The 24,082-nt window shown below is 30.4% G+C and overlaps 12 protein-coding genes, 1 non-coding gene and 2 pseudogenes across 15 annotated transcripts, besides 1 other annotated feature; 10 read left to right on the top strand and 5 right to left on the bottom strand.

Moving 5' to 3' along the window:
- Window positions 1–2,312: 2,312 nt before the first annotated feature.
- Window positions 2,313–3,287, top strand: TVAGG3_0745070 (protein serine/threonine kinase protein; the record flags this gene model as incomplete). The annotated part of the gene is made up of 1 exon (XM_001302534.1): window positions 2,313–3,287. One exon carries the CDS (start codon window positions 2,313–2,315, stop codon window positions 3,285–3,287), a length of 975 nt encoding a protein of 324 aa, XP_001302535.1.
- An 89-nt stretch (window positions 3,288–3,376) lies between these two features.
- Window positions 3,377–3,989, bottom strand: TVAGG3_0745060 (protein transport; the record flags this gene model as incomplete). Its single annotated transcript, XM_001302533.2, has 1 exon — window positions 3,467–3,970. The coding sequence occupies one exon, from the start codon at window positions 3,968–3,970 to the stop codon at window positions 3,467–3,469; it is 504 nt and encodes a 167-aa protein (XP_001302534.1).
- Window positions 3,990–4,287: 298 nt separating this feature from the next.
- On the top strand, window positions 4,288–4,360 carry TVAGG3_0745050. Its single transcript has one exon. It is a non-coding gene; the product is annotated as a tRNA-Ile (tRNA).
- A 44-nt stretch (window positions 4,361–4,404) lies between these two features.
- On the top strand, window positions 4,405–5,863 carry TVAGG3_0745040 (protein modification by small protein conjugation or removal; the record flags this gene model as incomplete). Its single annotated transcript, XM_001302532.1, has 1 exon — window positions 4,405–5,844. The coding sequence occupies one exon, from the start codon at window positions 4,405–4,407 to the stop codon at window positions 5,842–5,844; it is 1,440 nt and encodes a 479-aa protein (XP_001302533.1).
- A 540-nt stretch (window positions 5,864–6,403) lies between these two features.
- Window positions 6,404–6,751, bottom strand: TVAGG3_0745030 (SMART like-Sm ribonucleoprotein, eukaryotic and archaea-type, core family; the record flags this gene model as incomplete). Its single annotated transcript, XM_001302531.1, has 1 exon — window positions 6,482–6,751. The coding sequence occupies one exon, from the start codon at window positions 6,749–6,751 to the stop codon at window positions 6,482–6,484; it is 270 nt and encodes an 89-aa protein (XP_001302532.1).
- Window positions 6,752–6,806: 55 nt separating this feature from the next.
- Window positions 6,807–8,150, top strand: TVAGG3_0745020 (uncharacterized protein; the record flags this gene model as incomplete). Its single annotated transcript, XM_001302530.1, has 1 exon — window positions 6,812–8,125. One exon carries the CDS (start codon window positions 6,812–6,814, stop codon window positions 8,123–8,125), a length of 1,314 nt encoding a protein of 437 aa, XP_001302531.1.
- A 539-nt stretch (window positions 8,151–8,689) lies between these two features.
- TVAGG3_0745010 (ribonuclease H2 subunit B family) lies at window positions 8,690–9,627 on the top strand (the record flags this gene model as incomplete). The annotated part of the gene is made up of 1 exon (XM_001302529.1): window positions 8,836–9,558. The coding sequence occupies one exon, from the start codon at window positions 8,836–8,838 to the stop codon at window positions 9,556–9,558; it is 723 nt and encodes a 240-aa protein (XP_001302530.1).
- A 1,052-nt stretch (window positions 9,628–10,679) lies between these two features.
- Window positions 10,680–11,345, top strand: TVAGG3_0745000 (small Rab GTPase RabX3; the record flags this gene model as incomplete). Its single annotated transcript, XM_001302528.2, has 1 exon — window positions 10,704–11,282. The coding sequence occupies one exon, from the start codon at window positions 10,704–10,706 to the stop codon at window positions 11,280–11,282; it is 579 nt and encodes a 192-aa protein (XP_001302529.1).
- A 790-nt stretch (window positions 11,346–12,135) lies between these two features.
- Window positions 12,136–23,695: a mobile genetic element.
- Window positions 12,219–12,569, top strand: TVAGG3_0744990 (uncharacterized protein; the record flags this gene model as incomplete). Its single annotated transcript, XM_051244981.1, has 1 exon — window positions 12,219–12,569. A coding segment is annotated over one exon (351 nt), but the record flags the coding sequence as incomplete, so codon positions are not given.
- TVAGG3_0744970 (DNA/RNA polymerases family) lies at window positions 14,768–16,831 on the top strand (the record flags this gene model as incomplete). Its single annotated transcript, XM_051244980.1, has 1 exon — window positions 14,768–16,831. One exon carries the CDS (start codon window positions 14,768–14,770, stop codon window positions 16,829–16,831), a length of 2,064 nt encoding a protein of 687 aa, XP_051091567.1.
- Window positions 16,955–18,277, top strand: TVAGG3_0744960 (annotated as a pseudogene). The gene has a single exon. A coding segment is annotated over exon 1 (1,323 nt).
- On the top strand, window positions 18,493–18,765 carry TVAGG3_0744950 (uncharacterized protein; the record flags this gene model as incomplete). Its single annotated transcript, XM_051244979.1, has 1 exon — window positions 18,493–18,765. The coding sequence occupies one exon, from the start codon at window positions 18,493–18,495 to the stop codon at window positions 18,763–18,765; it is 273 nt and encodes a 90-aa protein (XP_051091566.1).
- TVAGG3_0744940 (phage tail repeat-like family) lies at window positions 19,070–19,912 on the bottom strand (the record flags this gene model as incomplete). The annotated part of the gene is made up of 1 exon (XM_051244978.1): window positions 19,070–19,912. One exon carries the CDS (start codon window positions 19,910–19,912, stop codon window positions 19,070–19,072), a length of 843 nt encoding a protein of 280 aa, XP_051091565.1.
- TVAGG3_0744930 lies at window positions 21,348–21,880 on the bottom strand (annotated as a pseudogene). The gene has a single exon. A coding segment is annotated over exon 1 (533 nt).
- On the bottom strand, window positions 22,313–22,948 carry TVAGG3_0744920 (uncharacterized protein; the record flags this gene model as incomplete). Its single annotated transcript, XM_051244977.1, has 1 exon — window positions 22,313–22,948. A coding segment is annotated over one exon (636 nt), but the record flags the coding sequence as incomplete, so codon positions are not given.
- Window positions 23,696–24,082: the final 387 nt, after the last annotated feature.

Below are 24,082 nucleotides of genomic sequence, written 5' to 3'. Positions count from 1 at the left end.
GTGAGAAAATTCCTAAAATGCTAAAAATGAATTTTCCAAACGTACTTTTTTATCTCATTTTTTTGATTTTGAAAAAAATTTGGAGAGAAGAACTCTTCGTTTTTGAATTTTGTCACGATGGTTTTAAAGTATATTAGACACATGTATTGATATTACTATTTTTGTATATTTTGAGAGAAAATCCCCAAAAAGTAAGAAAATCTAAGACCGTTTGAGAAAATATATAAACTATTGAAAATTTGAATTAAACTTCTAATTTGGAAAAAAGAAATTTGGAAAGAAGAAAATTCAAAAATCGAGATTTAGACTCAGCATCAAATGGAGAACAAAATGTTTCTTCATATGAAGGAAAAAAATTTTCTTGAGAAGAAATAGAGTTTTTAAAATTTTATTGTATGTAATGAAATAAACAAATATTAAAATTATTTTTTGATAACAAGAAAATTCCCAACAGAAAATATTTGAGACAAAGAAAAAAAGAAAATTGAAAAATATTACTCTCCTTTACATTTCTTGAGATTTTCAATTTATTTTTATAAAATTGACAATTTTACACGTTTAGATGAAAATAAGTGATTTTGCTTGAAATAAAAATTATTGTTTGTTTACAGCTATCAAATAGATTTTTGCTATTTTGATTAAAATTTGTTAATCAAATTAATAATTTTTTTCTAAATATCTTAAATATCTGGATCACTCACTGATACGATGAATTAAACGATAAAAATAATACAAACTCAACTAAGTTTCCTGTCTTTCAACCAAAAAATATTATGCAATTTAAATTAAATTGTTTATTCAAATATAAAACAAAGATGAAATAATTACAGTTATCATAAACTTTATGAATAACTCTGTAATTGGTTCAGATTTTCGTAAAAATATTTTTATTAAAATCGATAAGAATATGTTTACCTACTATCACAACATATCGATAAACAAGAGTAGAGTGATTTTTATCATCGAAACTTTTTAAAAGCTGCAAGCTGGAAGTAAAAATCTTGTTTTTTTTCTGAGTTAGTTGTAGAACTATTGATTCCCGAGTTATCATTGTGATGTAGAAGGATGTCAATGTACTGACTGAAGGATATGAAGTGAATTGAATTTCATTGAATTTCAATTTGATCAAATTTGTTGAAATTATATGAATGTGTCAACATCTGTATCACTCTCCTTCACTTCTTCCCTATTTTTTCGAGAACGAAGCTAGCTCAGCTTTCGCTGAGCGAATTGACACTTTTGATGCCCTAAACGTACATACTCTCAAATTTATTGAAAAAAATTATACCACCTAAGCTCGTATATTCTTATTTTAAATATGATATTATCCTTAGATTCCACACTAGAATATATTTAAATCAACTTTTAAAAAGTTCGAATCCTGCGCGTCTCACTTTTTAAATTTTCCAAATGGAAAATTTTATTCTCCTAAAACGAAAACAATTTTCCGAATTGACATCCTTAGTTTATTTTTAAAACGCCCTTTTGATGTTAATTTTCGAGGATTGCAAAAATTCTCCACATTTTTTCATATAACTCTAAAAACAGAACTAAATACTACGCCTAATGATGGATAAAAGTGAATCTCTCATTTTTGAATTTATCCGAGAAAGTCCTAACGTCCGGTGATATAAGATTTTATTTTTATTGCAAAATATTTCATAGAATGATGTGATAAATCTAATTCTTAACTTTGGATAAATTAAATGAATTCGTTAATTTTACATTTTGCATTGAAAATATTCATTCACAAATTCACGGAAAATTTAATAATTGTATATACTCATCGTTTTTGAAATACAGTTGATTTATGTTTGTGGTATCTTATGTAGATTAAGATGTACGGAAATATTTTTCCGAGAAAAGCATTCTGAACTTTACATTTTTTTATGCAAATGATAGATGGCATCCCAATAGATAATGAATTTGTTTTTTACATAAATGGTCAAAATTGAATTATAAAAATTTCCTTCAAATGTCCGAGGAATAAAAAGTTCGAAGGGAAATGACTCTATTCAATTTATTGCCATAAAAAAGATAAAAAGGATAAATCCATCTATGCAATGTAATAAGCAAGATTTACCTACCTAAACTTTTAATTTTTTCTACACAGTGGTCCTTCTTTTTTCAATAGAATTATGTAAAGATTTTTGAGAAGATCAAGTTTATGCAACGCTTAGAAAGATTTTTATGATGATGTTAGCAATAGCATTATCCTATAATTATTTTTCAATATATTCAAATTTATTTATGCTCTTCAATATTTGAATCAATTGCTGTTTTCTTTCAATTTTTTTATTTTTTTCAGTAATATGGCTGACGTCCAATGCTGCTGTTCTCAAATTCGTATTCCCCAGCACGTCCATAAGTATAAAATCATTAAAAGACTAGGAAATGGATCGTTTGCCGTCGTGGTTCTTGGTAAAGACGAAAAAACAGGTGAACTTGTAGCCATCAAAATCCTTGATAGAAGTCAAGTGATGTCAAATGGGATCTTACAGTATGTCGAAAATGAGCTGAGACTTGCTAGCCGTTTTGATCACCCGAACGTTGTTAAGGTTTATGATATTATTTACGAGGAAGACATCATTATGATCATTATGGAATATCTTCCTAATGGGGACCTTCAAACAGTCCTTACAAATAATACAATTTTCACCTATAACGAGCAAGTCAGAATAACTCACGGAATAATCAATGGATTGTGCTATCTACATCAAAGAAATGTGGCCCATAGAGATATAAAGCCAGAAAACATTCTTTTTGATGCACATTTCAATCCAAAATTAATCGACTTCGGTTTATCAAGAGAAACGAAGAGTTCCCTCTCAACATTTTGTGGAACGCCATGCTACCTTGCTCCAGAGATCATTTTAGACAATAAATACAACCCCTTCAAATCGGACGTTTGGGCGTTAGGTTTGACTATTCACATACTTACAAACCTTTGCTTCCCATTCAGATATGAAGGTGAAGCTGAGTACCTTAAGAGTATTAAAAATAAAACTCTTACAATTCGTAACCAGTCACATGGAATCCTCGGAGAGATTATTTCAATGTGCCTTGTTGAATATCCCAACCGAAGAGCTTCGGCCTCCCAGATATTAGACTATATAGCCAAGAATGATACAGGCAACTTCAAAATTAGTCAATCACAGGTTGATAAAAAACTTCCTGTATTAACGATGCCAAGACTCGCTGCACGTAACTATACACCGGTGGTTAAGGTATCATCCCTCAAAGGAAGCCATGTCTTCAAAATAACTAGAAGCCCTCTCAGGGTTTAATTTTGTTCACTCTATTTATTATTTTCACCTAAAGTATATTTTCTATCCCTAATTAGTCCCATTTTTCCTTCTTTTTCACATTATTCAACGAAAATCGAAAACAATAGATTTGATATATCGCAAAATAGGTTAAAGAAATTAGGTAATTATTACAAATAAACCTTATAGTTCTAGTTTATTTAAACTGTGAGGTTCATGACGGCTGTAACCATATCGTTGTTGTTATCCTTGAGAGCCTTGATAGCCTTGGCACGGGAAACGTTAGCCTGTTGCATGACCATGTTGATATCGTTCTCATCGAGGCCTGTAGCATCTGGAGCCTCTTCATCTTCGTTCTCAACAACAACTGGAGCTTGTTCAGCAGCCTTGCCAGCAGCATCAGAGATGGACTGGGAAGCAGCGGAAGCAGCATCGGATCTGTTGTTCTCACCGAAGACGATGTAGACGTTGTCGAGGTAGAAAACGTCTGGCTGGGAGAAGGAGAAGACCATCTGGTTGCCAGCGCGCATTGTGACTGTTGTGACGTTCTCGAGTTCCTTAAGGTTGTGCTTGAGGAGGGCATCACGCATCTTCTTCTCAGCACGGTTGATCTTACGTGGCTGCTTTGGTGGGAGTTCCTCTGTCTTTGTCTCTTCCTTCTTCTCCTCAACTGGAGCCTGAGCCTGAGCTTCTTCAGCAGACATCTTTAGCTAAGTGGTTAGACCACAAGTTTACAAATGGTCTCAAAATAAATCATAAGCCGATTTAGCAAATTAACAATTGAAAGGGAGAAGGGTAAGATGTGAGGTGAATGAAAAATATATTTAATTGGAAAGATTTAGGAAAATTTAGAATATCAAAAGTGAAATTTGTGTGTAGAGACAGAATTTTCTAGGAATATGTAACTTATGGCAGAAAATTATTCATTGGCTTATTTATCATTGACTAAATCTATCTCAAATATTTTCCTTGATTATTATGATTTCCACTTCAATAAATATAATTCGATGAATTCGAACAAGGTTTCGTAGCTCAGTAGGTAGAGCGTAGTGCTGATAACGCTAAGGTCTTGGGTTCGAGCCCCAGCGGAACCATTTTTGCAAAATTTGACATCATTGGCAATTTTTTTCCAAAAAAAATGAAAAGGATGTCAGAGATACTATGGAAAAATAATCATGAAGGCGATATAACTGCCTTCGAAGATTTCTTTTATGATAATATAAATCTTGTTACCTCTTTGAAGTTAGTTCAGCAATTTGGCGGTCATAAATCCTTCGTTCCTACTGCCTCTATAAATTCTTATGGAGATAAACTAATCACAAGTTGTGATCTTGGTTTTATATTACTTTGGGATATTGGGACTCGACTCTCCAAACCTCAATCAATTATAAAACCGAATTGTCAAAGAATTTTAACTACTAATTTCCTATCATCCAATAAATTTATTGCAGGTGGTAATGATGCAACTGTTCAACTCATTGAATTAAATCAAACAGGCATTGTTAGTACTTTATATGAAAATCATCATAAAGGAAAAGTGATTTCATCAATTATTATTGATCCTAATACATTTATTACATGTTCAGATGATAATTCTCTTCATTTATTTGATATCAGACAAAATTACCCTTCATCTTCTTTTATTGACGTTCCACTTGTTCCAGAATCATACATAGATGTTGTACGAAAGGAAGTAGAATCCCGTAAAGATCCTCCAACTGTTATACCAAAAATAACTCCAAATCAAGAAATTCATACTGAATCATTGCTTCTAAACTACTCAGAAGGTGATCCACACATTCTATCTATGGATGTCCATCCAATAGATAAGAAACGATTTGCTGTTTCAAGAGATGACGGAACAATTATTTTATTAGACCTCAGAAAAATGGATCCTTCAAAACAATACGGATTTTCAGTTAGAGAAGCTTATAACAAACAAGTTGGTATCTCTCATCTTGCTTTTGATGAATACGGAGAGCGAATTGCCGCATCAGTTCATGGAGGATCAGTTCATCTCTTCGAAACATCCGAAAACTACGAAATTTTTCCATCAAAAATAGAAAACAAAGATGATTTATCTGACAAGAAATATAACATTAGAATTTCTGATTACGTATCTGATGACGGCAACATTGACTTAGTTAATCTTCGCGAGGCCATCAAAAACAGACCAGAAATGCCTCAACCACATAAAAAAGAAACAGTCAAGGAAGCTCCAGGATGTATAAAAGTTCTTAATTCTCATATTTGTTTGGATTCTCCTTCCCCTGTCAGATGGTTTGGTAATTTCGTGGCAACAGGAAGCGATGATGCTTTGGTGTATTTGTATGATGCGAATGATGGAAATGTTAAGAAAGTTTTGAGTGGACATCACGGACATGTCGAATCAATTATCTCTCACAGGGAAAAGAAATTCCTTGTCACGTGTGGAATGGATGATTTCGCACAGATGTGGTCTCCTATGGCTTGTACTGATATAGATATTGCTGCAAATGAAATGGAAGTAAGAGAGGCTTTGCAGAAAAATAAATCAGATGAAGGATATATGAATGCTAATCAATGCAATGTTATGTAAGTAAAAATAATGTTTGTTTGATACTCATTTCGAAAAAAATAACTTAATTTTTACTGTTTTTTTAATAAATAAATCATGATTAATTGTTTTATTTTGGATGTTTATTCCTGAGATTCATAATTATGTGTTTAATAAACCAATGAAAACAGTATCTCTCTTTATTTTAAGATTATTGCATTAAAGTGTTGAGAAAATATTTCAAATTTATATCTTATCTATGAGTTTAAACAATAATTTCAAAAACATATAATCTTTACCTCATATATATATTGCATGTAATTTATTATAAAAGGTGTTTTTAGAGGAATAAATTGAAAACTGGAAAATCATAATGAATAATATACCATTATGTAGTTTTGATGTGCAAGTTCATATTGTTAGTATAGGGTAAGATAGGGAAGTGGTTATGAAAAATTTAAATTTATATTTTCAAAATTATTATGGATAATTTAATGAATTATGAAACTATAAAGCATAGAATTATTATTTATGAGCTCATAGCGTAGATTCATTATCATATAGAGGTATTTTATTTGATTTATTGAAAAAAGTTTGTAATTTGAAGAGTATGGTTAACAATTTAGTAAATTTCATGAATCTGTAGGATCTGGCTGTATACTCCTAAGTTATTAGAAGTTTAGGTTGTTCTAACTAAGTTAGTTGATAAGATATGAGGGGAACGAACGACAGCTGTACCTAATTTTTTTGGCTGATAATTTCTTGGAACGATCGAACCTGGTTGGAGTTCGACTGTATCATTGAGAACGAGATTACCGAATTGATCAAGGCTCATTAATGTTCCTTCCAATTCTCTGTTATTTTCGAGCTTAATGAAAACCTTGTGGCCGATCATTTCGCGAAGATTCATATAATATGGATCGTGGTCGTTGAATGGGAATTTGTCCATTTAATGTCACCTTTTTAGTAATTGACACTTTTTTGTTGAAGAAAAAAATGTGACAGGATAATGAAAACTTTTGGAGAGCTTGTTACGCAAATCAAGCGCGGTCTTATAGAACTTTGTGATGATTTAAATGGTCCAGGTGCTGCACAAGCTCTTGGTCCAGCACATGCTTACGGAAAGAGTTTCTTAATCCTTCAATCAGTTAGAACTCTCCAAGAAGCAATCCAGAAACAAGAAACTCATCTTAAAGCATTAGTTGGAAAGGAAGGTGCTCCAGGAAGTGCATCTCAATCAAATGATACAAAGACATGGAGAGTTGTTGATTCTATTTATCAATCACTCTCTTTAATCGATCGTTATAGACAAGATCCTTCTAGATATACTCATCACGGTATTGCAGAATGGCTTAAACAAGAAGCAACTAACAGTGGACTAAGTTCAGACATTTTACCAGGTCCAAATGGAAAAGATGAACTTAATATCAGTGGCAATGGATTTCTTTTAGAACTTCTCGTTGAAAACCAAGAAAAAATCAGCTCAGCAAGATTAACTCTTTCATATGGAGGAAGAAATGACGTTTATGATCTTCCAGAGATTGTAGAATTTTTTGATAATGATAATCGCTCGCACATGTCACATCTTTTCTCCATTGCAGCAAGATTAGATTCAATTGAAAAAGAATCTCATGAATCACATGCGACACCAATACAGTTATTTACTATTCCTAACTGCCCAATTGATTTTAAAATGTCATTAGGCGGTTTACACTTCCCATTTGCTGATAAATTCGAAGCATTGTTAACTTATGACTATTTTGAGCAAAACCATCATATGCCAATGATCGTTGTTGACCCACCAATCATATTCCCTGTCTCACAATTGAAAGATATCCAAGATAAGTGTGGAATCAGATTTAATATCGAATTTTTGGTTTCATCTACGATATCTCAGATGATACAATTGAAGTCCGATGTATACGGAACCGTTGGTGGCAAGACTGTCCGCTTAATCCTCAATGATAACGAATCAAGAAATGGAAATTGCGTACATTCCGTTAAATTGGCCAGATTACCACTCGGCAGACCTGAGTCGTTCCCAGAGATTATCTCAATCCTCAAGAAAGCCGCTCTTTGGTGCTCAATCATAATTGAGGCTTTTTCACAGACAGAAGAAGACGTTAAGACAAATACTATGGTCGATATCGCTCCAATGAGTGATTTCTCTTTGGCCGCAAACTACTGGGTTGGTGATAGACCAGCTCATATCCGCATTCGCGTTTCCCAGGACGGAGCATTAGATACAGACAATGACCAGATTAATTCCCTGCTTACTCCTGATGCTACATTCCCCGATATTATTTCTGCTATTATTCAATAAAATTTTTTTATCTTGTATTATGGGATTTGATAGAACTTATTTTATCTCCTTTTTATTAATTTTTTCTAGATTTGAAATTATTTTATGGTTTGGTTCATCAGTAATTTTAGAATTTTTCCAAAAAGATTTAGTTTTCATGATGATTTGATGATGAATCCATCGACTATTCATAATTTGGCATGTTATCCCGTTTTGATTCAAAGGTGTGACAATTTCATATAGATTTGTTTACAAAAATTATTTAATTCGTGTTTATCTCTAGATATTTAACTACATTACCCGAATACCATGCATTCATCTCTCAAATTCATTGTAGAGGCACCTCTGATAAAAAAAACTTATTACAAATTACTAAATGCTTGGGAAAAAGTATAGATCATCCTCATATATGTAGGAAATATGGAATTTCTCATAAAATATATCATTGTATATAATACATTTTCAATAAGAATATTAAAATGCATATTGAATTATAAGCTCTATTATATCTACTAACAGACTATTCTCTATCATGACTAACAAACTTGAATATAGTTATTACTTTGATGCTCTTACATTTTCATGCAATAACAGGAGATAATTATCGCAAATTGCGTCAAGATGTTTGCCTGGATGAGAAAGCCAAAATCCGTAAATAACACAAAAAAGAAATGCTATGAGATGAGTTTGAAATGCGATTAAAGAATATGAACCAAAAGTGACAATTTTTCATGAATAAACTTGCATTTTTCCCTTCTGAATTTGGCAATGATGCTACGTTAATAACTTTACCACATCCAAGAAATGGCCAATCCAATGATTTCATATTAAAAGATGGAAAATTGTTTGAAATTCAGTTGGTTGATAGAGAATATTGCTCATTTTTCATGGACAATTATGCAGTTGCTGATGGATCAGCTTTGTTCGCATACCAAGTTCATCCAGTTTTCTTAGTTCTTCCTTATATGTTCAAGCAAAAGAGCGAGTATACTCCAAAGAAAGATTTCTTCTTCAATTCTCCATTCAAGCAAATAGAAGACCTTGTATTTCCTTATTTTGGTCAGATTTGCACTGAATTACCATTTGATGATACATTTGCTTATGCATTAGACCAAAAGAAAATGCTTAAATGGCTTGTTGGTAGATGTGAAAAAATCATGCCAATTCTTAGAAAGAAAAACTCACTTCCTGACAATCAACTCATAGAAATCGCCTGGGGAGTTGTTCGCCATTATTTACCACAAGATATTACGCAATTACTCAAAGAAGAGCTCCAAAAAGCATATGAAGGCTCATTTCCAGTGAAAAAACTGGAAGATGTTTTGACACCCAATTTACCACAGTCAGAAGCTGTCGACGATGTAAAGAAGAAGACTCCTCCGAAGTCTAAGAAGGCTGACTTAAAATCAAGGCCAAAAGGAGTTGCTGATATTGCATCTTTCTTCAAAAAATAATGTAGATGTATTTCCTATGTTGTTTATTGTTGTGATTTTTAATTTAATAAAAAATAGAAGTATTTCAACCTCAATATTAAAACAAATATTTTGATTCTGTACTTAAATCAACAAATTCCAGTATGAACAGCAATCCGTGTTTGTTTTATCTATAGTCAAACCAGCTTTTATTGAACCAGTCATTCAAATATTTCAGTGTGTACAGCAATCAATAATTGTTGATTCTATAGCCAAAACAGCAATCTCTTTTGTCTCAAAAATCAATAGTATTTGGGAATGTAAATGAAATCACTCATTTTCATTATGAATAATATGAAAAGTGTACGTTTAGAAATAGTTGAGATCTACGAATTTGTATGAAATCATCGCCGCTAATGGATTTCAGTAATCAAGATTCATATTTAACTAGATCTCTGTTATTCATATGCGAAAAAAATGCTATCAAATTACCACAATTTCCCAAACGAGATCAAATTATTCAAGCAATACACACTCAACAGCAAATTAATGATATTAAAATTCGTGAAATTGAAGCACAGAAGCAGAAAAAATCACCCTTTATTGTTAAAAAGCAAGAATTTTCTACCCCGATTATACCTTTAAATCTAAAATCTGCTAGTGAAGACTCATTTCCAACTCCGATAGTTATGTCTAGGCGAGTAAAGTCAGAAATGCCTGATGGAAGTAATTTCGTACTCAATCCTATTCCCTCAAATATGCATATATCTCCAAGGAGTCCCCAAAATATTCAAGGAAATCCCAAATCAAATAGTCAGGAATTTACAATTATAATGAGTTTAGGAATTATCCTATTGATAATCTTATTTATTTTCTTTCTCTTTGTATTATAAAATGTTTTTATTATAGTTTAATTAGTTATTAGTTTATGAATCATTTCAATAGTTCGACATTTGTCGAAATGAAATTTCTTAATTCCATTTGTTCTAGTGGTTAAAAATGCTACCACATGCCTACTTGTTGATAGAAATTACAATGCGAAATATAATTTAGTCATAAATTGATTGAACAAAAATGCCAGAAAATCATAAAAAGTAAAATTCATATTTTAAGAGAAATTAAAGTGTTGTAGATTGTTTTTCTAATCTTCTTTTTTTTTCCAACAATTTTCTAATCAGACCTGTTCAATGGTAAACGTGAAAGTGTGCTTTGTTGGATCCTCGGGAGTAGGAAAAACATGCCTGATTAATAGAACTGTGAATAATAGTTATCTTGACACTCCTAGCTCCACAGTCGGAGCGTCTTATATGAAAAAAGAAGTTGAAGTGGATGGCAAGCAAATCACACTTGATTTATGGGATACTGCTGGCCAAGAACGTTATAGGGCACTGGCACCATCGTTTTTCCGTGGTTCAAGTGTTATTGTAATTGTTTATTCAATCATAGATGCTACTTCTTTTGATGATCTTAGAGATTGGTATGAAAATATTCAAACAAACTGCAATCCAATTCCCAGAATCATTGTCGTTGGCAGTAAAGCAGACCTTCATGAAACCCGCTTAGTTCCATCACAACAAGCCGAAAATTTCGCCAAATCAATTAATGTCGATTACTTCGAAGTTTCTGCTTTAAGTGGTGCTGGAATCGAAGAATTAATGCTCAGCATTGCTACTCAATTAGACACATCTAAATCAGAACCCGAAACGCCATCTAAAATTGTCGTTGAAGAGAAACCAAAGAAAAAGAAGAGGTTTGGTTGCTTTTAATGAAATTATATCGATTTACGGAATTTTGCTTAATTGTCTTTCTAAATAAATAACCTTTATATCCACAATTTTGGTTTACTTGTAATCTCTTAAAAAAAGAATAAGAATATAAAGTAGTAGGATATGAAGGGTTGTGTGACTTTTTTTGTTACATCTATATATAGACGATGCATTAAAATATATTTATTTATAAATCATTAAAAAATTAACATTAATTTTAAAATAATTTATTTTTTTATCTTTTATAAAAGAAGCTATATATAGATGATGTCAGATATTCCACGATTAATTAAACATTGTTTAAATCCTGAATGGGTTAAACTTCAATTTAAAAATGAAGATTGTGAATTATTAAATGAATATGAAAGCCAAAATAAGCTAATGAGGTATAAATATAATGATAAAGAATATTTAATTTCATGGAATCAATGGAGTCATAATCAAAGACCTCATAAACGAGAAGAAGAAATTGAAAATAATGAAATGGAAATCATTGATGACATTAAAGAGGATGGAATTCCTAAATTTTGTAGAAAAACTTTAGAACTAAGTTAGGAGCATATAAACGTAGAGTATTAAATCCTGAATATCTTAAACATCAATTTAAAAAGGAAGACTGTGAATTATTAAACGCTAATGAATATGAAAATGCTAAATCAAAACTGAGATATAAATATATTGGAAGTGATGAAAGGTGTAAAGATAAAGATAAAGTTTATTCAGTTTCATATAATAACTGGCACACGTTAGGGATAAGAAAACGTTTAGGAGATTATGGTAAAAGTTCTGAATTCTTTAAATCTAGTATATATGAGAGAGTAAAAGAAATTAGAAATAATTATTTTCATGAATAAAAAATAAACTTTAAAAATTCATGTCTTACGAAAAATTAAAACTTAGTTATGTTTATTATTTTATTTTTTTATTTTGTATGAAATGAGCGTCAAAACTAACAACGTTAAAAAATTAGGATTCACAAACGAGGAAATAAAGGATATATTAGAGGAGGTGGGTTATGAAGTTGATAAATATTATTTAAGAAATTGTAAAAAATTCGCGGAGTTATTAAATGATTTAGATTATGATGGAAAAATGAATAAAGATGATGTTATAAATTTCTTATATCCCACATCTGAAGAAGAAAAACCTAAAGAACCTGATGTTTTCCCTGAATATTATGAAGAACGGATTAAAGATGATGAATACAATGAAATTGAAAGACTGAAAAAAATAAGAGATGAAATAGATGAAAAAATTAAGGAATTAAGAGAAGTTGAAAAATATAATGAAAATGAAGTAGAGGGTTTAATGAATATCCCAGCTTCAGAATCAGAAGTACAGAAATCTCATGAAGAAAGATATAAAAATTATGTCTCAGAATCAACACAAAATTTATTAGATGGTGAAATAGACGAAACACTTTCAGAAGAAGGTACTAAATTTATTCGTAAACATAAGTTACAATTTATTGATAATGAAGAATACCCTTGTATCCTACTTTCACCACCTTTAGATTCCGAAAAATTCAAAAAAGCTCTTAAAAACGTGACATATGCAACTAATACGATTAAGAAAGAAGATCATGATATTTACACAAATTATTATTTAAATAAATGCACAGGTGTTGATAAAGTTTTTGATTTATTAGATAAAATATCAAAAGAAACCATTGGAACCTATAAAATTTTGTGTGATTGTGGTTTCATTATTGAAGATACCAATAATGTTTCATATGAAAGAACAGCACCGAAGGAAGACGAAGTGGAAAGGTCTATACCATTCGTTATTAAGAATATAAAAGATATGAAAATGTATAAGCATTATATTTATTCATTTTTTCAGAAAAATGGAAGCAACCCATAAAACATCTTCTCATCATTTATAACTATTCATACATTCCTTTTCAAAGTTGTGAAATTAAATAAGACAGGAATTAGATTTAATGTATCAGGGTACGCATTCTTGAGTAAATTAAATGTATTCGTCACGTCGCAGATGATAAAAATTTATGTGTTCTTAATTCATTTTATGGGCTTTAAAAAATAAACTTTATTTTTTTATTTATTTTTTAATTTTTTATTCTTACATAAATGAACAAAAACGGAACCGCTAAAATGAATGATAATCAAATTAGAGCAGAAGGTAGAGGTTATTTAAACGCTTCTATAACATTCCTGATGGTGCTAATCCTAAAACTCGTAGAAGCTATTTAAATGAAGCAATAGATGCATATGAAGGGTTTGACATTTCATCAGAAAGTGAGAGATTAGCGAGAATGTTAAATGTTAATATTGATTTCTATTTGTGATCCTCAACCAGAAGACGTGGACATAAATAAGGTAGACTTTCCATTAGTGGAATCAATAATGATAGATCCAGAATTTGTGAAACAGTAAATATTTTATTAACACAGAGTCCATGTGGAAAACTTCACGCTGACAGAATAACAGACGTAGAAGCACTCACCGGCTATAAAGTTTGTCCATATTGTAAAGAAGAAGTTTATTCTATCCGTGATGACCCAGAAAGGAAAAAAAAGAAGATTTTTAAAGCATTGTGAGAAATGTAAAGAAATAATGGAAGATTAATTCAAGACGTTCAGTTGCAAAGACACAGCAACCATATGCACCACATATTACGAAACAGAAGATATATCATGGTTATTAGCTCACAATTTGCAGAAATATTATAAACCGACAAGATATTATATTACTTTTGACTTTGAAACATTAGAGACTAAAGAAGAATTACAACTTTGAGTGTGCAACTTTGAATGCTTACTTAAAACCATTCATGGTATCATCAACGGTTAAATTAAACGATAAAACATATACGAGGAATTTTTGCTTAACTTCGAGTGATTCTTTTATTTCTGATTGGATTGAGTTTTTATTTTCAACCTGTTCATTAGTTGTTGAATCAAATATGAGTCAATACAATGAATTATTGAAGTCGCAAACGGCGGGGACTTTGTCTCATACATTAAATGAAAAACAGAAGGAAGCATTTAAAGAACTTCTAGATGAGGAATTCAATAAAGTGAATATCATAGGTTTTAATTCGGGAAAGTTTGATTTAAATTTAATTCTTCGTGATTTAAACACTGCAAAATGGAAAATAAAATCAATGCTGGGTTCATCTTCACAATTTAAGCAAATCATTGTAAAGAAAACAAACGTTCCATATGAATTGAGATTTATTGACATCAGAAATTATATAGCGGGTGGGACATTAGACCAATTCACTCAAGATTTCGGAAACAATAAATCACGTGTTAAATCCTTTTTCCCTTATCAATTCATCACATGGGAAAATTACGAAGAAGAATTATATAAAGAGGAACCATTCACGAAAGATTCATTTTATTCAGCATTAACCAAGAAACTATATCAGATAGTGATTATCAAATATATCTCAATGATGCTAAAAATTTTAAGAATAGATTAGAATATTTTATTCATTATTGCAATAAAGATGTTGAAATTATGATTGACCCAATCGATAAAATTATTGAAGAAACATTTGTTTATAAAATTGACACGCTTCATAATCTTTCTTTATCATCGAATGCTTCAATGATTCGTTACGCTTTAGCATATAAAGACTTTAATCCTAATGAAAAATATCCTGAGGAAGAGATAGAATCAAGTTTTGAATTAACGAAAAAGTATTGGAAATATAAAATTGAATCATATAAGAAACAAGATGAAAAAGCAGAAAGGGATACTAAAAATAATGTTTCAATGGATGATTTTCAATACTATCACGATTTAATCCTTTCATCTAAATGCAAAATGTGTGGTAAAGCGTTTACATATGCAAATAAACCAACATTGGATAGAATCGATAATGAAAAACCACATACCAAAGAAAATTGTCAGTTAATGTGTTGTTATTGCAATGTCGTAAAATCAAATAAAGATGAAGATGTTCAACGTTTAAGAATCAATTTAAGAAATTATGCATTAAAAAATAATTTACCAATGACTTTAGATTCAGTTGAAGCTTATCACATTCTCCGTAATGGAATTACTGGTGGTTTATCAAATGTTCAACATAGAGTAAATCTTAAAGGAATCACGCACATTAATAAACTTGCATATAATCCAGAAACTAAAACTGTATCAAATGAGGACACCACCAACATTATGACTCATTTCGTTGGTGTTGATTTTAATTCATTATATCCTTCATCATTTTCATCTAATCCTCATGATTTCATTCAATATACTGACCATAAAATGTATATGCCGGGAAGATTGAATGGTGTTATCATTTGTGATACAGCAACAAAGAAAGCAAAAGCACTGGGAATAATTAAGAAGAAAAATACTTTATTCGTGGCTGAAGTAAAGGGTCACATTGATGAAAAATACATTAATGATTACATAAACTTTTTACCGATAATAAGAAACTTAGATATTATCACAGATGAAAAAACAATTGGCAGTTTTATGTATAATTACATGAAATCAAACAATCTACCGGTTGACCAGAAACAGAGGAAATTAACTCAGTTAGCATCAACATACAACCAATATCAACCATTTTCTTCTTATTATCTTTGGTATCTAATAGACAGATTTCATTTTATCATTGATGACATTCAATCAATTTTAACATTTACTAAAAACACTTGTTTTAATGAATTTGCGAACAAATTTATGAACGAAAGACAAAAGGCTGAATTAGAAGGAAATAAAGGAAAAAGTTTATTTTGCAAGATTTCACTTAATGGATCATATGGTTACGATGCAATGAATACACAAAATTACGCAAAGACTAAAATAATGAATGCACAGAAGGCACGCGTTGCATGTATGTCAAATAAGTTTAAAAACATAAGAGAAATAGGTGAAGATACATATCAAGTGATGCTTAAAGATAGATTTTATAGATGTGATACATGTTTACAAGAGGCATTCTTCACTTTAGATAATGCTAAATACTGGTATTTGGTTTTCATTTATGATTTTATGTATAAATGCATGAATGTTAATCGTTTTCATTTCATTGAAGGTGATACTGATTCATCTTATTGGGCAATCGCTGGCGACCCAAATCTTCCTAACACTCAAGCATTTCAAGCAATTGTTACCGATAAACAATTTTATGATAAAAACATTTTCAAATTCGCACCATTTGATTTCTTCTGTTTTGATGAGAAATTTAAACCTAAATTAAAGAATAAAGCTGAAGAAAAAGCACATGAGAAGAAGTTATTGGGTTTAGCAATTGAGAAACAAGGTGATAACATGGTTGCTTTATGCCCTAAGTGTTATACATCATTCAACGGTTCAATTGATGGAAGTGATTTTAAAAAGATTGCACAAAAAATGAAAGGTGTTAGTTTACGACAAAATAAACAATTAACACCTAAAAATTATTTGGATATAATAAATGATAAAGTGATATTTGATGGTCAGAATATTAATTTACAACTTAAAAACGGGTCAATGACTCGCTTAACAATTGGTAAGACTGCATTAACAGGAGCACACACTAAGGCTGTATGTTGTGAAAATGGATGTTGTATGCCATTTATTTAATACAATTTAAAATTTTATTTTTAATAAAATGCCACAGAAGAGACAAAAGGAACCGTAAATAATGGTTTTGATACTATGATTCAAAGAGGTGGGCACCCTTAAACATTTATTTTATTTTTATAAATGGATAACACAGATTTAAAAAATTTAATTGATGATTTAGTACTTAATCAAAATTTTCTTAATTATTATGAATTAAAATCATATCTCCAAAAACATAATAACAATATAACGGGTGATGATATGGATTATTATTATCCATATTATAAAAATGAAATTTTGAAATATCATGATAAAATAATTTCTAAAATTAAAGACAAAATTAAAAATAATGAATATACAAAGGAAAAAACTAAATCACAACTTAAACAATTGAAAGATTTCAAAAATAAAGTATTAACAGAAGAAGATATTGATGAATTATATAAATTATATAATCATGAGCCGCAAAAAACAAAGGAACAAAAACAAAAGGTGCAAAACACCCAGGTCCTTCAGACCATAAATGAAGCACAAGCTTTAATTTATGATTCATTAGTTAAACATATTCAGCCCGACTTTTAAATGAAGATCAACTTTTGGAATTCATCCTTCAACATAAACTCGAAGCGGGAAAGTATATCAAACCTTTATATACAGCATATTTAAAACAAATGAATAGAATACATCCAGAATTAATGAAGGGGGGAATGAAATCCAAAATCAAAGCAGATAAAATTAAACCACTTGCAACACCAAAACCTCCAACGACAGTACCTCCTCCTCCTTCAGTTAATCCTTCATCATTCACTTTATTATATCCATTTCAAACATTAAAGAAGCAAAAAGATTTTAAAAAGGATTTCAAGATATTAAATAAACCAATTGACCCGAAAATTCAACCGTTAAAGGAAAAATTTAGTCGCCCTTCATTTGCTCCATATCCATATTCATACGAAATCGATCATCTGGAATATTCAAAAGGAAACGTTACTTATTTATTTGCCATTAACATTAACACTAGATATTTATATTGCATTCCAGTGAAAGGGAAAACAGAACAGGAAACAAGAAGAGCTATACAATACTTACTAGATCATGAAAGAGTAGATAATATCAGGGGTGATGGTGATAAAGGATTTCAGGCAGCTATGGCTCATTATTTCCCACAAATTAATTTTTTCTTTTCATCCTCTCCATATACGTTTCATAATAAAATAGTTGATGCGGTAATGAGAACTCTTAGAGATGCGTTAGGGGTTAACGGTCAGATATACTGGATGGAAATCATGACTCCATCATACAACAGTTAGTATATTATTACAATAATACATGGCATAGAACTATAAACATGAAACCAGTGGAAATGAAAAATGATATTTCAAAAGAATGGGAATATATTAGAAAGCAAATGGAAAGGTTGAATGATGTTAAACGTGAACAAATTAATTCGGGGCTCATGAATTTTAAACAAGGGGATAAAGTTTTGATTCATCTCGATTATGGAAAAACTGATAAATCAATGACAAAAAGAAGACGAAGATTTGACACAATAGCTGAATTTGTTAGATATATTAACGGCAATGCATTAGTTGAAGTTGACAATAAATTAATAGAAATTCCGATTTATTTTATTACTCCATTATATTTAAATAATATTTAATTTTTTTATTTCGTAAGAAATGAGTGACAACAAAGCAGCCAAGAGTCCAGACAATGAATATAAAAAGAAACTAAACAGAATTAAATCAAAAATATGCTATTACAAAAAGAAGCCGCAATGCGGTGGGGCTGAAAACGATAAAGAGAGGAAAGAAATAATCGAAAAATTAGAAACTTACCGTTCAATCCTTAAACTGAGTGAAACAAAAATAAAAGAATTTAATAGAATAAATAAATTGATTGGAAGAGATGAATTTAATAAAGATGAATTTTTAAACTCAATCCAAATTTAATTTTTATTCCTCTTCCCGAACCCTTCGAGGTTCTTCTTTCCATCATTACTGCATAACCGCATCTTCTCGGTTTTCGTGGTTTGTTGTTTTTAATTCGTTCTTGCATCATTTTTATCATTTCCTCTCTTGTTATGATTCGTGGTAAATTTTGAGCTTGTGGGGTATCCACTTATATAAAAATAAAATTTTGTTATCAGTTATTTCTGCAGTTCATCCATTACTTCATTACCTAATTAATTACAGACATAAAATATATTTAGTTCATTCGGTAAGCCTTGACCCAAAGGTCTGGGCTCAAGCACATTCAATGAACGCGGTACCATGCGAATATAGTCACAAATGGTGGCATGTAATCTTTACCCAAGCCTGTTGGATTTGTTGTGAAAGTGTGTGAATGATTTCCTCCTGGTTCAGTTGGTCGAAAAATCTTTTTTGCTGCATTGTTATAAGATGGAGATAAAACATCATTGCTATCTCTATATTCTGAGTTGTATAATGGGTGGTCTCTTAATGAGTGGCTATGGTCGCCAGAAAAGTTTGTAGTTCCTGTATGAGTGTGCGGTGGAAGGTTTGCTTCTTTAATTTTCTTCGAACCTCCTGTTTGCTTTGAATATCTAGCACAGTATAAGAATTTATCTACAATCTGCTTCCACGTACCAAAACCTAAAACTGTTGCTGGATTTGTTGAATTCATTGACGTATAAATAGAACCAACAGGATATAATGTTTGAAGTATTTCATTTTTCATGCTTGTAATCACATCATTTACTTCCGACTTCTTTGCATAATTTTCATCAACATAAGTTTTATCTGCTTTAAGGTCTAAACATCCTGAAACCCATCCTGTATCAGCTTTAACTTTAAAAGTCTCCGATGTCCATTCATGATACCATTCAACCTTTTCTTTAATTTCATTATCTTTTTCATCAACATAAACCAAATTTGCCTTCTTATTTAATTCACTATCCACATATTCCTTATCCGCCTTCTTCATTATGTCGTTTAGGAAACCTTCTATGAATTCCTCATTTAAATTAAATCTTCCAATCTTCAAAACTTTAGGAAATGCATTTAATGCGTAATATCTCTGTTCTTCTGGTGGAATTGATGTTATATCATCCGTTATACCTTTAATTTTAGAATTCATAAATAAAATTTCTTTTATATTTGATATCACTGCACCACCTTTGCAAACGAATTCGAAATGGTCATTTTTCAATACTATCTCCAAATCTCCATATTTCAACCTTTGCGTTTGTTCTGCCGTCTTTGAATTATATGCATATATGGCGTATGTAATGGTCTGAAGGACCTGGGCGCTTTGCGCCTTAAGTTGCTGTTGTTTAATCATTTATTATGATTTAAAAATAAATATTTAATCCGTTATCTCATCAGCTATTTTCTCTATTTGAAATTGCCATAATATTTCATTCATAAATTCTAAATCACAATCAAATAGGTCAGTTATTCTAAATTTAATATTTGATAAATCTTTTGAATGAAGAATAAATGAATTCCCGGATAATTGAAACGGATATGATAAAGAAAATGTGTTTAAGTTGATGGATAAAATGTTTTGTATTGATGGGTAAGAGTTAGGGTCTAATGTTTGATGTGAAAATCTCATTGGGGTATTAACTTTATCACATTTGATTAAAATGAAATTGGAACCAGTGTCAGAATACAAAACATCCCCAACATCTTTTTCAAAATTTAATATCCCCAACAATGAACGAAGATGAGGAGTACAAAATTTAATTTTCAGCGGGAATTTAATAAGGTTATTTATTTCATCAAGTTCAAAAAGTTTATCGGGTTTTGATTTAAAATTTTCTTCATACCATACGATAAATGATTCATTTAAATAACTTAAAATCATGTTAATATCCCATTTCGCTATCACATTATTTATATACATATCATACGTTTTTTCAAGGTCATCTTTAATAAATGATATATAATCTGAAGGGTCTAAAAGAATGGGATTAAATTTACCACTCACAGAAACGAGAGTAACATTATAAATTCCGCTAACTGTTAAATTTAATTCACAGCTATTATTCGAAATAATATTGATAATTGACATTTTTATTACGATTAAAAAATATGGTAAAGCGTTATTTTCCAGTGATAAATAAAACTAGAATAAGATTACCTCAAGAATTCATAAATTCAACGAATAAGAAATTCATTCATGTTATAAATTTTAGTGTTTTCAGAAAATATGAGTCAGTGTCATATTCATCAACAGGTTATATTTCACTTCATTCAAATTTAGTTCAATCAAACCCATATAATGACCATTTCATAAGATTTTCAGATGGTATTAAAAATGTAATTGATAGATTAAAATATGAACAGATTGACAATATCGAATTTTTGGAATTTTGGTTTAAATATCCCGATGGAAAAAAGATTGAAGTTAAAGATAAAGCTGATACTATAACAAAAACAATTACAATGACCGATCCGGATAGTGGGGAACAAAAAGAAATAAAACAAACGATAGAAACTGGTGAAAGGTCAATTATTATTGATTATGATTCAAAGGATTATTATTCGATAATGTTAATGCTTGAATATTAAATAGCCTTAACAAAGAATTTTTCAAGTGATATTTTATATTCATCAACTATTTTATTATAAATATCATTATATGTTAAATGAAGTTCAGTTGTTGTTCCGTTCTTTGATATCTTAATTGTGCTAATATCCTTTATAGGATTTATTTTTGCAACTGTTCCGCAGCATGAAACCTCATCATCTATGAAAAATTGAATCTTAACGTCTGAATCTTGAACATCACAAAGAATGGCGATAATGTGAATTAATGATTCATAAGGTAAAATAATTAAACCGGATTGGTCAATTAAATTTATTATTGAATCATAATTATTAATTATTATATCACGGTAAATTTTCATTAATTCAGAATTAATGTCTATTTTATATGGGTTCTCGATGTTTGATGAAAGAGGTGGGGGTATGTTGGATAAGTGGGAATTTCAACAGGTTCTTTACCGGGTTCAGATAAAATGATTGGGTCTCCATCTTCTTTATTTTGCTCCTCTCCTCTTTTTCGGTAAGTCACGAGTTAATAAATTTGGTTGAGTTGCTGACCTTGTTAATTCAGGGCTAACATTAACTTTAACATTTTGAATAATTCGTGATTTATCATCATTTACGTTATAACCAACCGTAATCTCTGCTTTTGCGTTAGTGTTCTTTTGACTAGTGAAACGTCTTCTCATTTATATTCGAATAAAAAAATATATTTAAACTTTTATTTTGCTGGAAGTTTTGAATCTATTATTCCCTGTATTTGTTCTTGAAGTTGATTTTTAGCTGGTTCATTGTAATTAATAGACCTAATATATTCATTAATTGCATTCTTATAATCATCTGATTTCTCAAATTTTCTTTTATCTGATTCCTTAACTAAATCATAAGTTAAACCTCGTTGCTGATATAATGGTTTCTTAATTAAATCTTTGAATGCTTGAGATAAAGCACCTGATGCAATTCTTGCTACTATAATTGGTTGGAATTGATGTTTAAGTTCATCTTTAACATTTGCGAAAACTGGATCGAATAAAGCAACTTTAAAGAATTTCTTAGCTGAAATTTCAGGTCTAATATTTGCATATTGACCATCAAACTGGTTAGAATATCGTGGTAATCCATCCGGTCCCTCTTCAATAGCATTTAATTCTTCATTGAAATAAGAATATGGATTATAACGGTATGAATTAATTGGACCATTTTCACCTTCTCCAATGTATTGTTTAACAGCTTTTCCATTTTCATCAAATTGCATAGGATAACGTTCATTATATGCTTTACGTTTAGGATAATCAGTTATAGTTAATTTGTAACCATTTATGACTTTAATATTACCTTGACCATCAGTAACGAAAACTTCATTTATACCATCAGGTTTTCCATTTGGACCCGTAATGTCTGCTTCGTGTGCTTCCCAATTTGGACCTTGACGTTTGGCATATGCTTGAGCTTCTGGTAATGTTAAAACGTTTCTCATTTGTTTAACATCTTTTTGAAGACCAGCAACAATATGAACTAATTCTTTCATTCCATCAGGAACTTTCATAGTTCTATTATATGCACCCTTTTTGTTTGTTCCTTGTTTTAATGGAACCTGTAGAAGATTTGCCATTTCTGTCATGTTTAATTATAAATAAAAAATAAAAATTAATTATAAAAAGTTAATCAAATTTAACACTTCCTTTATTTAATCAACTAAATACTATTATTTTTCCATGTTCACCTAATTGCTGATATTGTGTGTAAAGTTCATTAATGCTCATTGGTAAATTCACTTGATAAAGCATAACGTTCAACTGTTGACGACTAAACCCACTGAAAATGAAAAGTGTTGATAGATTTGATTTAATGTTTGTGCTTAATGCTTTGAAATATTGAACAGCCATAAAGAATGAACACTGAATGTGTCGACATTGAGTTAATAACTGATTAAAATATGATTTCTCATTTGTTATTAGTTTTGATTTCACTGCATCATCTAGAAAAATGAGTGAATGCAAAAATTCTCTATCAAAATTTGAAATAGAAAGTGTTTCAAATAATTCATCCCGTTGTTTATCAATAATTTTATCCTCTAATCCTTGCTTCTTGATTGTATTATATAATTCTTTATACATTAAAAAGTTTTTTAAATAATCTTCTGCTTCTTCTTGTGATAAATAAATAATTGGAATTTTGATTAAATGCTTTAAAGATTCAAATGTATCATCTGAAGGTGAACCTGAACGGTTGATATAAATTAACACATGTGAATAGGGGGAAGTGTTAGCAATAATGATAATTTGTTTAATATCGTTAATGTTTTACCTTTATTCTGTTTACCAATTGCTGCAGTGATTGAATTTAAGTAACATTCAGAATATGGAATTTTCATTAATTTTTCCTTAGATAGAGCATTTCTATTATCACTCAATGCTTCATTAATCATATCATCTACGTATGTATTATATACTCCCGCTAATTCTTCATAAGGGGTGGATGAATTTAAATCCATTTAATCAAAAATAAATTTATAATTTTAAACATTTCTATTCATCAATATTTCATCATATGAACTTCTATACTGTGGTGGTGTACCTGTTGGATGATATTTCAAACCTTCGTCCGGTGTCCATGTCCAATATGTAGTCCTAGTAAACCAAACCTGAGGAGGATTTGTCACCTTTGAACAGTAAGTGTCATTTTCACCCTGAATGATTGGATAAGCTTTCACTTGTACTGTAACTTGTGAGTTGAAAGTTTCTAATCCATCAAA

The sequence above is a fragment of the Trichomonas vaginalis genome, chromosome III, assembly GCF_026262505.1.
Source record: "Trichomonas vaginalis G3 chromosome III, whole genome shotgun sequence".
Taxonomy (NCBI): Eukaryota; Parabasalia; order Trichomonadida; family Trichomonadidae; genus Trichomonas; species Trichomonas vaginalis.
The sequence above is the reverse complement of the archived record's forward strand: the minus strand, read 5'-3'. Positions and strand labels throughout refer to the sequence as shown.